We start from the raw sequence: 13,487 nt of genomic DNA, 5'->3' as shown, positions 1-13,487 counted from the left end.
GCGCTGAGGGCGGAGCGGGGCTGGAGAAGCCTGAGGGGAAATGCCGGTACCGGCGTGGCTGAAACCGGAGGTGGAGCGCAGGCGGGCAGGAGAACGCGCTGCAGGGCTCTGCTCAATCCCAGCCAGCACAAGCCCCGTTTCTTCCACTTCACAGCCAGAGACACGTTCTTTTAAAGAAATCTTCAATAGCATTAAAAACTGATAACTACAACTTTTAGCATCCTGTCTCCGTAACTAGTGGAGGCAGCTTTCAGTAATGAAAGAGCCTAATTTAGTCGCTAACGGAATGACCAAGTGCCTCTAAGATTTAAAAAGTCCACAAGCCTTTGGTGGTGATGAGCAGCACGAACGAGCACAAGCCTGATTTTAGCTACGGGAAGAAATCGGGACTAAGAAGTCAAAATTAGTCTTCTGAACTAAAAGCTGTGAAATGATCCCGACGGCTGCCAGGATGTCGATTCCTTAAGGGAAGGAAAGGGGTGGTCAGGAGCATGCCGACCTGTAGTAGGGTTTCTCTCAAAACCATGCCACTGACCTTACCTGTTGTCTCCTGCACCAGCACGTTTTCTTTTGCAAAGACTAAATCCTGCTTGCCAGGTATAAACACGCCAAGTAGATTCAGGAGGACAGCTGCAATTACCTCAGGGTACCGTGAGAGAACCTCAGGATTCAAGGAATTGTTGTAGTAACAAGGTGCGTTCCAATCTAGTTCATTTGCATAGTTTTCTGACGGGGGGAGCTGGAGCATGCGCTGGTATTTCAGTGGTACGAGTAGGAAACACTTTAAAGAACTGGAGCCTAAAACAGTCCTGTCCAACTAACACAGTTCCTGTTAGAGCAACACCTACCCTTTTCAGATTAATGGTATGATTTGAATAAAGTATATCAGTTCTCATTTTTATTATCACAGGGACACAAAAACTAATTAAAGATCAAAGTAACAGAAATATACATCAGCTCTCCAAATACTGTGGTCAAAAATTTTAACTAACAGCTTTGATTTAGAGACAGCCTCACAGATGCGACTAGTTGCATTTACAGTATGGTTATGTTGTCACAAAGGGAAAGTTTACAAAGCTCATTTAAAAAATAATCAAATATTCATGACCAGAGTTAGCTGAAGCAAGGAATTTTGTTGCACTTGTCCTTCCACTTTGACCTCCTCTTTGCATTAGTATTTGTGCTTTCAGAATTTGGCAGGAAGCTTCATCTTCTTTTCAGTCCATCTAAAATAACAGAATTATTAGACATCAGATTTCACATTCTAAAAGCAAACTGAGTTGGCTTAGCTTCTGGTACCCCAGATGGCATCAATACAAACAATCAAAATGGCCCTTTGAAATACATTTTGCTAAAGAGCATCCAACAGACTTGTTCATGTCCAAGTAATACACTAGAAGTATGCTTGAAAGTGTACAGCCAACAGCTGCTTAAGGAGGGAAAAAAAAAGAAAGTTCAGCAGAATTTCCTTAAAAACTGTAGTATGTGATTTGTTCCTTCATATATTAGATTCTCAAGGTGACAGAACATATCTAAGAAGAACTCAAATGGTTTAATTACACTTAAATACCAGTCATTTAAGATTTTAAGAATATGCAGTGATATTCAAAAAACAGATATGATTTTTTCCCTCACAGCATTTTAACTTATGTTCTTGCAACTGTGTAAAACATTGTTCCGTACCAATTTGTTTTCCATTAAGTGATTTATCAACTAGAGTTACAGGCAAAATGTACTCTATGAAAGGAAGCAGAAGCTTCTAGCTCAAGTGATGTACACAACCTCCTGTCGTGAGCAAGTTAGATGGTACTGTGTGCTTTGAATTTTGATTGAACACCTCTATAAAGCACTTTTTATTCTTTGTCTACAACTGGGGAAGCTATGACAATAGCTGTAATGCCATATGACACAATCAATGCCAGCTGAACCTGCCTGCCTTGATAAACAGGAGTTTATTAATCACCATGTTTCTTAACATTTCTGTGGTTGGCCATATCCATCTGCAAGGCAGAACTCATACTATTTTCTTGCCTCGTGAAAACAAACACAAAATATAAACAGCAGCATTTGTATAGCTGATTTAGAGGGATTGTTCATGTAAAAAGACAGGGTAAAACTATACAGTTTGAGTATTTCTGGGACATAACACTTAAGTTTTCAAAGGTAGTAAGAATTTTGCTGTTGGGGAGGGGGGTTTATGATTTGCAGTAGCATTTCTACCTAAATCTGATTGTTAATTTGAAGATAGAACACCTAACATAGTTACATGTGTTTTCTTACCTCGGGGAGTCAATTCCACTGTCTCCTGTAATGCTATGGTTTTCTGTCCCTTCTGAGCATCTCTGTTCTGATATCACACTACTTGTGTTCTTCAAAAACAGATCTTTTTTTCCCAGAGGGTTTCTCATTTCTTTGGTCTGCGACCCCAAAGCACAGCATGCCCCTACTTTGCCCATCTCATAAGTGAAGTTCTGCAAAGTGTTGGCATCTGAGTCAGTCTCAGTAGTATGGCAGAGGTCTGCCACAGCTGAAGCCTTCGCACACTCAGTAAGGCCAGTTTCTTCTTCCTTTCTGTGACTTGTCAGAAGAACCTGACTGCACAAACAACTTTCTGCTTTGAAATCTGTTTTTGTATGTTCTTTTGAGCCATCTACTGATTCTGCAAAACTAGCCCTTGCCTTATATCCATGCTCTCCGGAGTCACATTTATTTACAGTTGCGTTGTACGGGGCAGGGTATGTACTAACCTTACAGTTTTTTGGGGACATAGCTGTCCCCAGCTTTTGCACAGTTTTACTCCAGTCTCTTGTATCTGAAAATACAAAGCCAGGAGGCAGGTGATACAGTTGATTGCCTTCAAAATTGTCATGCAGATGTAACAAGTTACAGGTGTTACCATCACATGCTTTTTGGTACAAAAGATGGCAGTTACCAGTAAATCCTTCACTTTCCCACTCCCTTGATTTAGGATGGCTGCCACAGTCATATTTAAATAGAAGTTCACTCTTTTTATCAGTCTTTTGTTTGTATTTCACACCATTTTTTTTTACCAGGTTATCATTGGCTGTATAATTTGAAAGATGGACATTTTGAAATTCATTTGCTGTTTGATCTAATAACTCACATACAGTGTCAACTTTGCACCTGCAGTATTCATCTCTCAGATGTAATGAAAATTTTGCATCTTCTTTGCACACACCATTATCTTCAGTGTAGGAGTAAAGAGGTTTTTTAATATCCCTAGGATTTTTTTTGACTGTTCTTCTCCTGTAGATGTTTTCTTCAGAAACAGAACTCTCCAGAAAGTATTTACTTTTATTATCTATTTGCAAAATACTGCCTTGAGGATAATTGAAGTTTTCACTTGAACTGTCTTTCTTTAATTGGAGGGAAGACCTGTTAGTGTGGAGTAGTTTGATTTGTTTAGCTTTGTCAGCCTGCATTTCAGTAGCCAGCTGTTCAGTTTCATAGTTCAAGGTCCGTGGCCTTTGCAAAGTCCTTTTTTGCTTTCGAGTGCTGGACTTCAGCTGACTGTTAATAGTACCTTTGTACCCTTTTGCATAAAAGTTGGGTCTCCGTGACAGACCCTCAAAAGGGTTCTTAATTTGTTTTTTATATATAACATGGGATTCCACTGCTACATCAGATGGCTGTTGGTTTCTGATGGGCAGTGAAAGGTTCTCTTCCAGTTTCTCATTTTGGGATGTTAGCTCATGTGTGTGAGATTTCCTGTTACTTCTGATCATCTGCTTTTCCTTCTTTGATCTGGTTTTCCTGGTATGTTTTGCTGGTTTACTTTGTGTCTTTTGAATACAGTTCTTTGAAAGGTGGTTTTGTCTGACTATTGACATGTCAGCCAAGGTACCCTTGCTGGTGTATTTTTTCTCTTCCTCAAACTTCTGCATTAGTATTGTGTGTTTAATCAAATTATCAACTGTAAGAGTAGGGTTAATACGCTTGATGATTTCATGTTCAATATCACGTGGAATATTGTCTAAGTCATCTTCATCTCTGACTGGCCATTCCTTGGGAGGAAACTGGGCTGAAAAAGTGGAGTACTCCTTCTTACGTTTTTCTTTTTTAGAAGCACTTCTCCAGAAGAGGCCAAGGCCAAACCTTTTACTTTTCAGTTTCTCTTTCACAGATGTCAGGGATTTGATGGTGTCCCAGGAATGGTTTTCAGCAGATGTGGAAATCCCTTGAGTTTGAATTGAAGGCTTCGATTCACTGTGGCCTTTCTTACCTCCTCCATTAGGCTCATGGTTCATTAGCTGCCGATGTCTGTGTTCACAGACCGTATTCTGGTCAGGAAAACAGTGGCAGGATCTGTAACAGGGTACCATAGGAATGTTTTCTTTCACTAGGTCTGCACAGCATTCAGTGTTTACCAGGTAAACGATGGAAGGTGATGAACAGCAACAACTGTCCTCTAACAGGACCCTTCTATTGTCTTCTGTGCCATCCCTTGTGCTAAAGTATGTGTTGGGAGTCACAATGAAGTATCCTTCTCCCGTATGATAGATTCTCCTTTCTTTAATTAGAGTTCCAAGGATATTATATAAGATGTTGTGGGAGGGAACGGCAATACCTACAACAAAGATACAGATATTTCAAATCAGAAATTAGTTTTCAAATAAAATGGGAGCTGGCCAAAAAATAACTTACTTACAACCGATCTGGAAGCAACTGAACATGAGCTACCCAATGTATTTAGTTCAGAGGATTCCAAAAAAAGTTTGAAACCGACCTGGAAACTGAAGTTTGAGTAAGGCAGGTGCAATTTCAGCACAAAAGTGTCCCGTATCACTGGAGAAAAGGCAGGAATTTATTTTTTTTTAATACATCACCACTCGGCTGAGTTTTCAGAGCCAGCAATTGTTGTTGCACTCAACTATCCCTACCCGCAGCCCTGGGCTCCCTGCTGAACAGGGACAGCCCCACGCTGCAGCAGTGTCCACACGTGGAGGGCAGGGAGGGCTGCCCCAAATCTCGGGGCCAGCACAGGCTGCAGCCCTGAGTCAGGGAGAGCCCTTCTGGGTCGGCCACGTGAGGGCAGCACAGAAACATCATCCAGCCGAGGGCTCTGGTAGGTGCAATCCTGCTGTTGTTCTACATACCAGTAAAACCCTTTTTATCTCTGCCATGGCCATTCCTCACTGATGAGGCAAGGTCCACCCTGAGGAAGAAGGTAAAGGCCATCTGTGTTTATGGTTATCACTGCAACATTGCTGTGATGGAGCTTAGGATGTTCTTCGAATAAGCAAGGATGTTCTCTTTGTGTCTATGAGGATATGATAGTCATGAGAGAGGATTTCTGCCAGGTACAAATGAAACAGTGTGTTGTTCAAAGCATTTCCTTCTTGGCAGGTGATTTAACAGTGGCTTTTATCACTCTCTCTGAAGGTTCTGGTATAGTTTTGTCAGATGACAATTGCTAACTAAGTTTACCTCACTGAGATTGGTCTCAGCTATTGGTTTTCCCTCAGGTGTCACAGTCCCAGAGTCATGAGTCTAGTGACATCTGACCTATTACCCCAGGCTTTGGCTGGTCTCCTGCCTTGGGAATGAAAACTTCCAGCAAGGTAAAAACATAGCAAGAAATATGCTCTCTTCCTACAAACTTTGAGAGTGCTACTTCTTGGCTGACCTAAAAATGCTACCTCATGGTTGTCTCTGCATCATGTTTCTGGCAGGGTTCTGGGCCAGCTTAAATGGTTGCATTAAAATTTTTCCCACTAGTGAAAATGCCTACCAGATCAACCTGTAACGTTAGCAGGGCTGTAAGGTTAAGAAGACTCAAAAGAGGAGGCTCAGTGTAAATCAAAGCAACCTCCTGCAGAGGTCTATAGCGAGCCTTTACAAAATCTCACATGCACACACATGCACTTCAGTATTGCAGATCTGAGGGAAATTGAGCGTTTTTCAGATTGAAAAGAAAACCCAGCATTTAAGAGAAGTGGCTACTACCCCATCAGAAGGGAAGGATTGAAGCTCATTTAGTGTAAATTATTTGCTTTCAGGAAGGAAGGGGCTAGAATTTGACCAATGAACCTGAACTTGAGGCTGATTGTATTTTTTCGTAGCAAACACCAGATACAGACTCCCTTTGCCATCAAAGTCAGCTGTGTCCTTGGACATAGCGGGACTCAAAGTCTTTGTGATCTGACACACAGCCTATTTTATGCTGTTCCATATCTGGCACCTAAATATCTCATCCATGCTTTCTCACCCTCTAGAAAGAACATACTCTCAACATGCTACCGCACTCAGTTCCCTCTTTTTCTCAAAGAAGATTTATTAAAATCTGTAAAAAGGATTACATTCAAGACAGTGTTAGTGTTGCTCACAGACTGAGGAGCAGTGTGCAAATTAATGTATTCTACCAGTTGCCTGTTAATTTATATTCATATTGCCAGCTTTGCTTGTAAACCTTCAGTGATCACTGGCCCAATATCAGAAACTCAGGATTGATGATACAGTCACTTTTAAAATGAGCGAGAAATTAACACCTTACCTGGATAATTTTTCACTAACTTCTCCATTAAAGTTTCCTGCGTGACCATCACATGATCTGCATTCATGTCTGATATAGTACGGCATATTCCTTCTGCCAGAGGAACGGAGTGTGACTGAGAGAGAGGATTCATGAGAACAGGGGTCATATCACCTGAAGCCCACAAGGAGGGGGGGGGAAAAAAAGAAGTGTGTGAATGGAATAGCATTTCATTTTTTCTGCTAACTCTGACAGGTTTTCACTGAAAATTTGTGTCACCTCAGAACAAGCAACTTGTCCTCAGCTAATTTTCTTTGGCAAATTACTCGGAAATATTTCTCAGAGGAGGGAAATAGCTCTAGCACTTTTCAAGTGCCTTTGTAAAGAAGGAAACAGAAGGTTACCTTAAGCATGTTAGTTTGGTATTAAATTCCATCTTAAACCATCATTTAGATTAATAAACAGGTAGCTAAGAGAGAGAATTATGTTTGATGGCTGCTGACATTTTAGATGACTGTTTACATATGCAACCATTCAGGACCTGTATTTCTCTAAGTAGCTAATGAAAAAGGCTAACATCCAATAATCTAAATAGAAAATCTTTTCACCAAGTCAGACTGCAGGGAAAACAAGAGCAGCAATGGGCTTTGTCCTTTGTCTAGCACATAAATTTGAATCAAAATGGTAAAAATTCCAATTTTATACCAGGATTTAGAACTAGAGATTATCTGCTAGGCAGAGGGCATAAACTGTTGTTACAATTGCATGCATTTTTTAGGCTACATCACCATCTCTCCTGGTGAGAACATTGTCCCTGCTCTACGTGACGAAAGCAGAGGATCAGAGGGGCTGAGAGCATGGCCCCGCGCCCCCACCAACTGTAGCCCCAGCCCAGGGGGCTGACAAGGATCTTAGTCCTTTGCCTCAACTCCCCCATCCATAAAACACAGATAAACGTTGCCCTCTCCCCTCTACAAGATGCCAAGGCCAGTAAGAGCAAGCCCAGCAAGTACTTCTGACATGGTACCAGTGAACGATATAGGAAAACCTGAAATAAGTATTTTCCCTGAAAGCTGCTGACAGAGCACAAAGCAAGGACTTACCTGAGGTCTGTGCATACAGTAAAACAATGACCGCATACACCTTCTCAGGCAGAATAAAAAAAGCTTTCTTCTTTTTTTTTTTTTTTTTTTTAATTAGACCGATTGTCTGTTCCCACTACCTGGTAGTGTCCTGTGCTTCCCCATTCCGTGTTGCACAGAAAAGCCCTGCGTATCCTCAGCTGCCAGAGCAGGCAGAAGGCAGCAGGGAGTCCTGGTTACTTCACAGGACGAAAACTAGTGTTAAATGCTAACAGTAATTTTCCTGCAAGTAAGAAGTGACATTTTAGATTAAGTGATATTCACGTTTAACTAAACTGCAACTGGATAGGCTGTTGGATGACTCTGTAACCCGATATTTATCCTTTAGGCAGAAAACTACAACACAAACATTTCTCCAGTAAATGAATTAAGCAACAGCACTTTGAAGAGCTTAAATTGCTCTTGACCTTTGTTTTACAACTGCTGCTATGTTCAACGAAAAGCACTCAGAAAAAAGTCCTGCCATATGGTTTCCTCAGTGATGTTGCTAGGATACTCCTTGCAGGTGCAGAAACCATTGCAAGCTTTTTTGTATGGGAAAAGATCATCGGCATTCAGTAATAACTCTTGTGAATAGTTTGCTGTCTAAAGTGTGATGTGGGCACACCATGCTGCTCACAGTTTTACCATTTGTTCCTGCAGAGCACCTAATTGCTAAGGAGTAAAACACAAAAATTTATTCATTATCTTTATTATTATTATCTTGCTATCATTGTCTGTATCTGTCTTGCAGCCTCGAATCCCACGTCTCCATTCAGGGAAGGCCCTTTCAGAATAATATTTAGAACAAAGATTAAGCAAAAGCCAGCTTGATACTGAAGGAAGAAAAAAAAAAAAAAAACAAAAAAACAAAACCAAAACCAACTAGAATTGTGTTCAAATGCAGATCTATAAAATTATTGTTGCAGATCAATAGTGCCAGAGTACACACATGCTAACAACATGAATATTAGATATCATTACTTCCTGACTTTGAAATAAAATCTGAATTAGTGAAAGCAAGGATTAGATCATTGGCAACACTGACAAACAATGTGGGGAAAGGCCTGGACAGCATCCTACAAATGTCTATCAATATCTTATTAAAAACTGTTGATTTACAGCTAAATAACTGTTGCAGTTGTGCTTCAGAAGTTCTCCCAAGTTTGCTGGAAATACATAAAAGCTGCATCCCTTAGATTTGCACAGGGAGCAGTCTCAATGATTTGTGCAAGCTATGCCTCAGAGACCTGATGCAAAATCACCAAAATGCCATCCTTGTTAAAGCTCTTCAGTATCTGTCCCTTTACAGCTCAAAAAAGGCCACAGAATCCCCTGCTCCCTTCCCTACTCTATATAAATCATCTGATGAGAATCATCTTACTGGTTTCTTCACAGTTTTTATGAAGAACTTGCTTATGCCTATGTGCAAAGTACCTGTCAGAAGTCAAGGAGCACAGGCTAAGCCTCTTGGTTATTTAAACACAACACAGTTCCCATTTCATGCTCAGCAGCTCTTCCAGAATCATGTTTACCAACGCCAATCTAGGCAGCTTGCCAGTACTCATGTATTACTATCCTTCAGTTTGGCTTACCTGTCTATACAAACTCTGCTCATGACCTGGGCACCTGAAACCCAAGAATACCCTTTTGGAGCACATATTGGTCACAATGTGGGGAAGTCATCTGTAATACGAGCATCAGATAACAAACTCAATGCACAAAAAAGCCTCTGGGTATTCTTCACTAGCACAAAGTGAATTTTTGTTCTGTCTGTAATGTGAGCTTTACCATCTTTCACTGAGTTGTTTAACAACTGCAGAATTTTTACATCTTCTAGCTCTAAGAAAAATTACATACAAGACAACTTTTATCTGGGTAAAAACAGGCTGGTTCTGGGGAAGTGAACAGAGAGACATTACAATAGCACTCAATTTACTTCTTAAAAGTTCAGGTAAACGATTTATATAATAATAAAGGGTTAACAGTAAATTTATTCCAGGAAAAAAAAAAAATGCAGATCAAGAATTAACTCCCTTATATGACTCCACTCACATCTGTTGAGACAGAGAGGACACAGCACATGGAAACAGAAGATTGACTTTTTGGTTTTGTAGCTAGAAAGATCTATTTTGGAATTGCTTTGTATGCTCTGTTAAGTTGAACATACAAAAGATCCCGCAGATCCTGTGCCTCTTTGCATGAGAGCCCCGGTACATTTGATGTACTTCACTTTTTGCATAAATGCACCAGGAAAGCCATAAGCAAGTACAGTTCTGCTAGAACTGCCAGGCTTCTGCTTTTCTATAGACTAGAGTACATTGTCGTCACATTTTATAGCAAAAATTACATTTTATAATTAAAGATGAAAAATTTTAAGGGACAAAAAGTTAATAAGAACATCACAGAAAGTTGGGAACTGTAGCAAAACACTTTTTGAACATTAATTAAGATTTTACAAAATGTTTTTTTATTAAAGAATAAAAATTCTATATAGATTATAGACAGAGTTAAGATCATTAAAACATTTTCAATTTTAACTCTATAACAGAGAAACTATTCTTGCACAAATATGGTGTACTAGATCCTGTTTTCAGAAACATCCTTTTACTGAAGCAAAGAGTAAATAGCTCAGTTGCATTAAAACTGTAAAATCTTGTAACATGTTTAATCTGTTACTGGAACAAACAAAAGCTCTCACAAACAACAGACAATACCTTTCTGTTGTTTGATTATTTTGTACAACTCTCTGAGAGAGAAACAAAATAATTAAGCATTAGCTAAGGTCACTGACACTTCTTCAGTTGACATTAAAGCAGCAACTATAAACGCATCAAAATGTCTGATTTCAATACCTACTGATTCCTGCAAGAACAGACAATCCCAAATCAGGACAATTAAGCAAACAATGTCCTTCATTTGTACTCAGTTGCTGGTTTTTACAAACAGTGGATGATGCCATGGAACTTGTAAAAAGGAAAAAAAATAAACAAAACAAAACAGAAACCCAACAACAAACAAACAAAAAAAACCAACCAAACAAAACCCAACCACTTTTTCTGCCTTCCTAAAGACACCCAAAAGTCTAGACCCAACTGCAGGTGTTACGAACTTTTAAAACAATGACCTGTAAATACTTTCTGAGGTTCCTAGCCAAGAGCCATTAGATCCTTCCTCTAACCTTAGGGCTAATAGCAACCCACAGCCATTATCAGCATTCATCATTCATATTGCTTTCATCAGCAATAACAAAAAGCCACAGGCAGGTATGGTGAAAACAAAGCAGGATTCCAGAAGAAAGGCAAAGAGCGCTCTCCTGCAATCTCGGTTCAGGCGACCAGATTGGAACAAGTTAGACAGCAGACACCAACATGTTCAGTGTGGTACAATTTTCCTTAAGCCACACTGGGAAAGTTTTTCCCATTGAAACTTGTATCTCTGACGTTCAGAGAGATCAACCTCTTCAACAGTTACCGAGGCCACTGACATGTCCACTTAAATGCTCCAAGAACATCTTGGGTGCAGGTTTCAAGCTCCGAAGATACTGACTGAACACATGAGCAGGCATGCAGTTTCAAATAGACTGTTTAAAAGAAGACAGCACTTCTGCTTCCTTGAGGACTAGAAGGCAAGTTGTCCAGTGGAGATCTGTGTTTCACCTACAACTGCTGGCAAGATAGCCGACGAGCAAAACCATATAAACACATCTGCCCTTGGGTCATTCCCACTGCTCACTGCGTAACCAGGAGAGAAATTGAACTATGAGCAACAGCACTTAAGATAATTATTTTTCATATACTTTAACATGCCAATAGCCTTTAAGTCAATTCACATATGGCATTGAACAGAACTAGCACAGCTGACAGCAAGGAAGATCATTAACTGTTTCAGCATTCAGTGTCTGGCTTGATCGTAAAACAGATTGATTCAAAAGCTTCATTGCAGGGAGATAAAAATAACACAAAACGAAGCAATCCCAGGCAAGTTGTAAAATTGTCAATGGTTAACACATGGAGCCAAACAACAGAACAGGAATAACCAAGTCACTGGCAACATTTCTGGCTTCTTCATCTGTCTGCAGGTGGTGCCATCCACTGCTGCAGGAATTTGACACAAGCACATCTTTTCCACTTGGCATGGTCCAAAAAAGCCCCTTTGCAACCCTGGCATTTTCCACTGAAACAGCTCTGGTTTTACCTTGTTCCCAGCCCCTGTTCCCTCTTCTGAATTAATTCTCAAACCATCCAAATAGGTCTTTATTGTCAAAAGCTTTGTTCCAAGCAGAAAGTGTTACTGGATGCTGGTTTGATACTTATCTACACAGTGAAAGAATTGCTCTAAAAACATCATCATGCAGTTGTGTTGTCCATTCCTGCACCTGTTTAGCTAAAGGTCAACTCCAACTGCTGCAATATTCCCAGAGCTGACTCCTTTGCCTGGAAATGTGCTGTCACACAAAAGGCAGTTACACAAAGTATACAATGTAAAGCTACAGTCATGGGAGTAAGATACCCCTACAGCCATGTCTACCCTCCCCAGAATGAACCAAAAGTCATTTATTCGCACACTCGTGGCTTCAGCTTACATATACCTTAGTCAAGGAAAGTCACACACTAGTCTTTCAGAGAAAGAGCACCCACAAAGCTGTTCAAAAGAGAACACACCCCCCTGCAGAGGGTTTCCAGCAAACCATAAATCAGGGGACACATGACAGCTATTATGCCCAACTCACTCCCAGGCAACACTTGGCCATATACCACCCACCACAGAAGAAGCTGTCAGAGAGCTTGGTGCAGTTGTAGCTTCCCTCAGAGCCAAGCCCCTGGCTTGCAGTGAGGACAAGAACCACCATCACACACCGAGGTGGAAGAAAGCAGTCCTCAGATCTTGTTTCACTTCGTATCCCACTGCAGGAAGTTTTTTTCATTCAGTTGAGAACAAAGCTTTGATGGTATATGGGCAACTTCACACCTGCCTGAGCAGCTCCTGATGTTGATGGATGTGCACAGCCACTTTTCCTTCTACTCTCCCCAAACAGATATCCAACTGTAAAATGTTCCCTATGCTAGAAAATAATCTCCTGTACCCTTTCATTGGGCTGGAATGTATGGCCCACAGAAGAGAAAAAAAAAAAAAAAAAAAAACAAAAAAAAACAAAACAAACACAACCACCACCAAAAAATTTAAACTATTTGAAAATGAAAAGCAACATCTTTACCACCACAGGAGGTCTCAGGGGAGTTGTTTGGACACTGCAGATTAAACAGCACTAGTTTGAGTTTGAGGACCTTAGACCACAGTTCCCAGATGATGAAAATGTAGAACAATTCCAGGGGAAAAAGTAAATGATGCAGTCCAGGAAGCACCTAAGCAAGCCATCTGAATGACAGGTGAGCTTTGCTGCAGTATTTTCTTGGAAACAAGTAAAATATTTCATAATTTCAATGGAATTTTCAAACTTGGAAACTCAGCATATAGCTGGCCATAACCCACAAAAGAGAAATCCAGTATTTGGGGAAAAAAAATACTGCCACAAGACAAAAAATAAAGCTTACTCTTTTCCTTTTTCTCTTTTTTTTTTTTTTTTTTAGAAAAGCAGAATAAAGTTCACAGAGGTTCTGTTTTGCTTCACTATTTCAAATAAACAGTGTTTCAGCTTTCAAAACAGACTGAGTTTGCTAAACAAACAGCAGTTAGAGTTTCAGTTGTTTCATTGCCCAGAAGTCTTTCTGATTCAGTACAAATCGGGCTGCTTGTGGTGACACTGTACACTGCTAGTGAGTAGAACAGGTACTGCTTCTGATTCATCAATATAAGATAAATATACTAGGAAAGAAAATTAGTTTCACATCATATATTAATTATTCCCACTG

At 40.2% G+C, this 13,487-nt stretch overlaps 1 protein-coding gene across 2 annotated transcripts; it reads right to left on the bottom strand.

Moving 5' to 3' along the window:
• Positions 1-687: 687 nt before the first annotated feature.
• On the bottom strand, positions 688-7,651 carry STOX1 (storkhead box 1). 2 transcript variants are annotated; one of them, XM_009966096.2, is made up of 4 exons: positions 7,597-7,651; positions 6,515-6,667; positions 2,281-4,588; positions 688-1,226 (listed from the first exon to the last, which is right to left on the bottom strand). In XM_009966096.2, the coding sequence occupies exons 2-4, from the start codon at positions 6,660-6,662 to the stop codon at positions 1,187-1,189; spliced, it is 2,496 nt and encodes an 831-aa protein (XP_009964398.2). In that variant the 5' UTR covers positions 6,663-6,667; positions 7,597-7,651; the 3' UTR covers positions 688-1,186. The 2 variants fall into 2 exon arrangements, with proteins under 2 accessions (XP_009964398.2, XP_032850435.1); XM_032994544.2 differs by lacking the exon at positions 7,597-7,651 and having other exon boundaries at positions 6,515-6,847.
• Between the last annotated feature and the right edge of the window lie 5,836 nt (positions 7,652-13,487).

Source organism: Tyto alba, unplaced genomic scaffold (genome assembly GCF_018691265.1).
Source record: "Tyto alba isolate M040663 unplaced genomic scaffold, T.alba_DEE_v4.0 Super-Scaffold_1, whole genome shotgun sequence".
NCBI classification, from domain to species: Eukaryota; Metazoa; Chordata; class Aves; order Strigiformes; family Tytonidae; genus Tyto; species Tyto alba.
The sequence above is the reverse complement of the archived record's forward strand: the minus strand, read 5'-3'. Positions and strand labels throughout refer to the sequence as shown.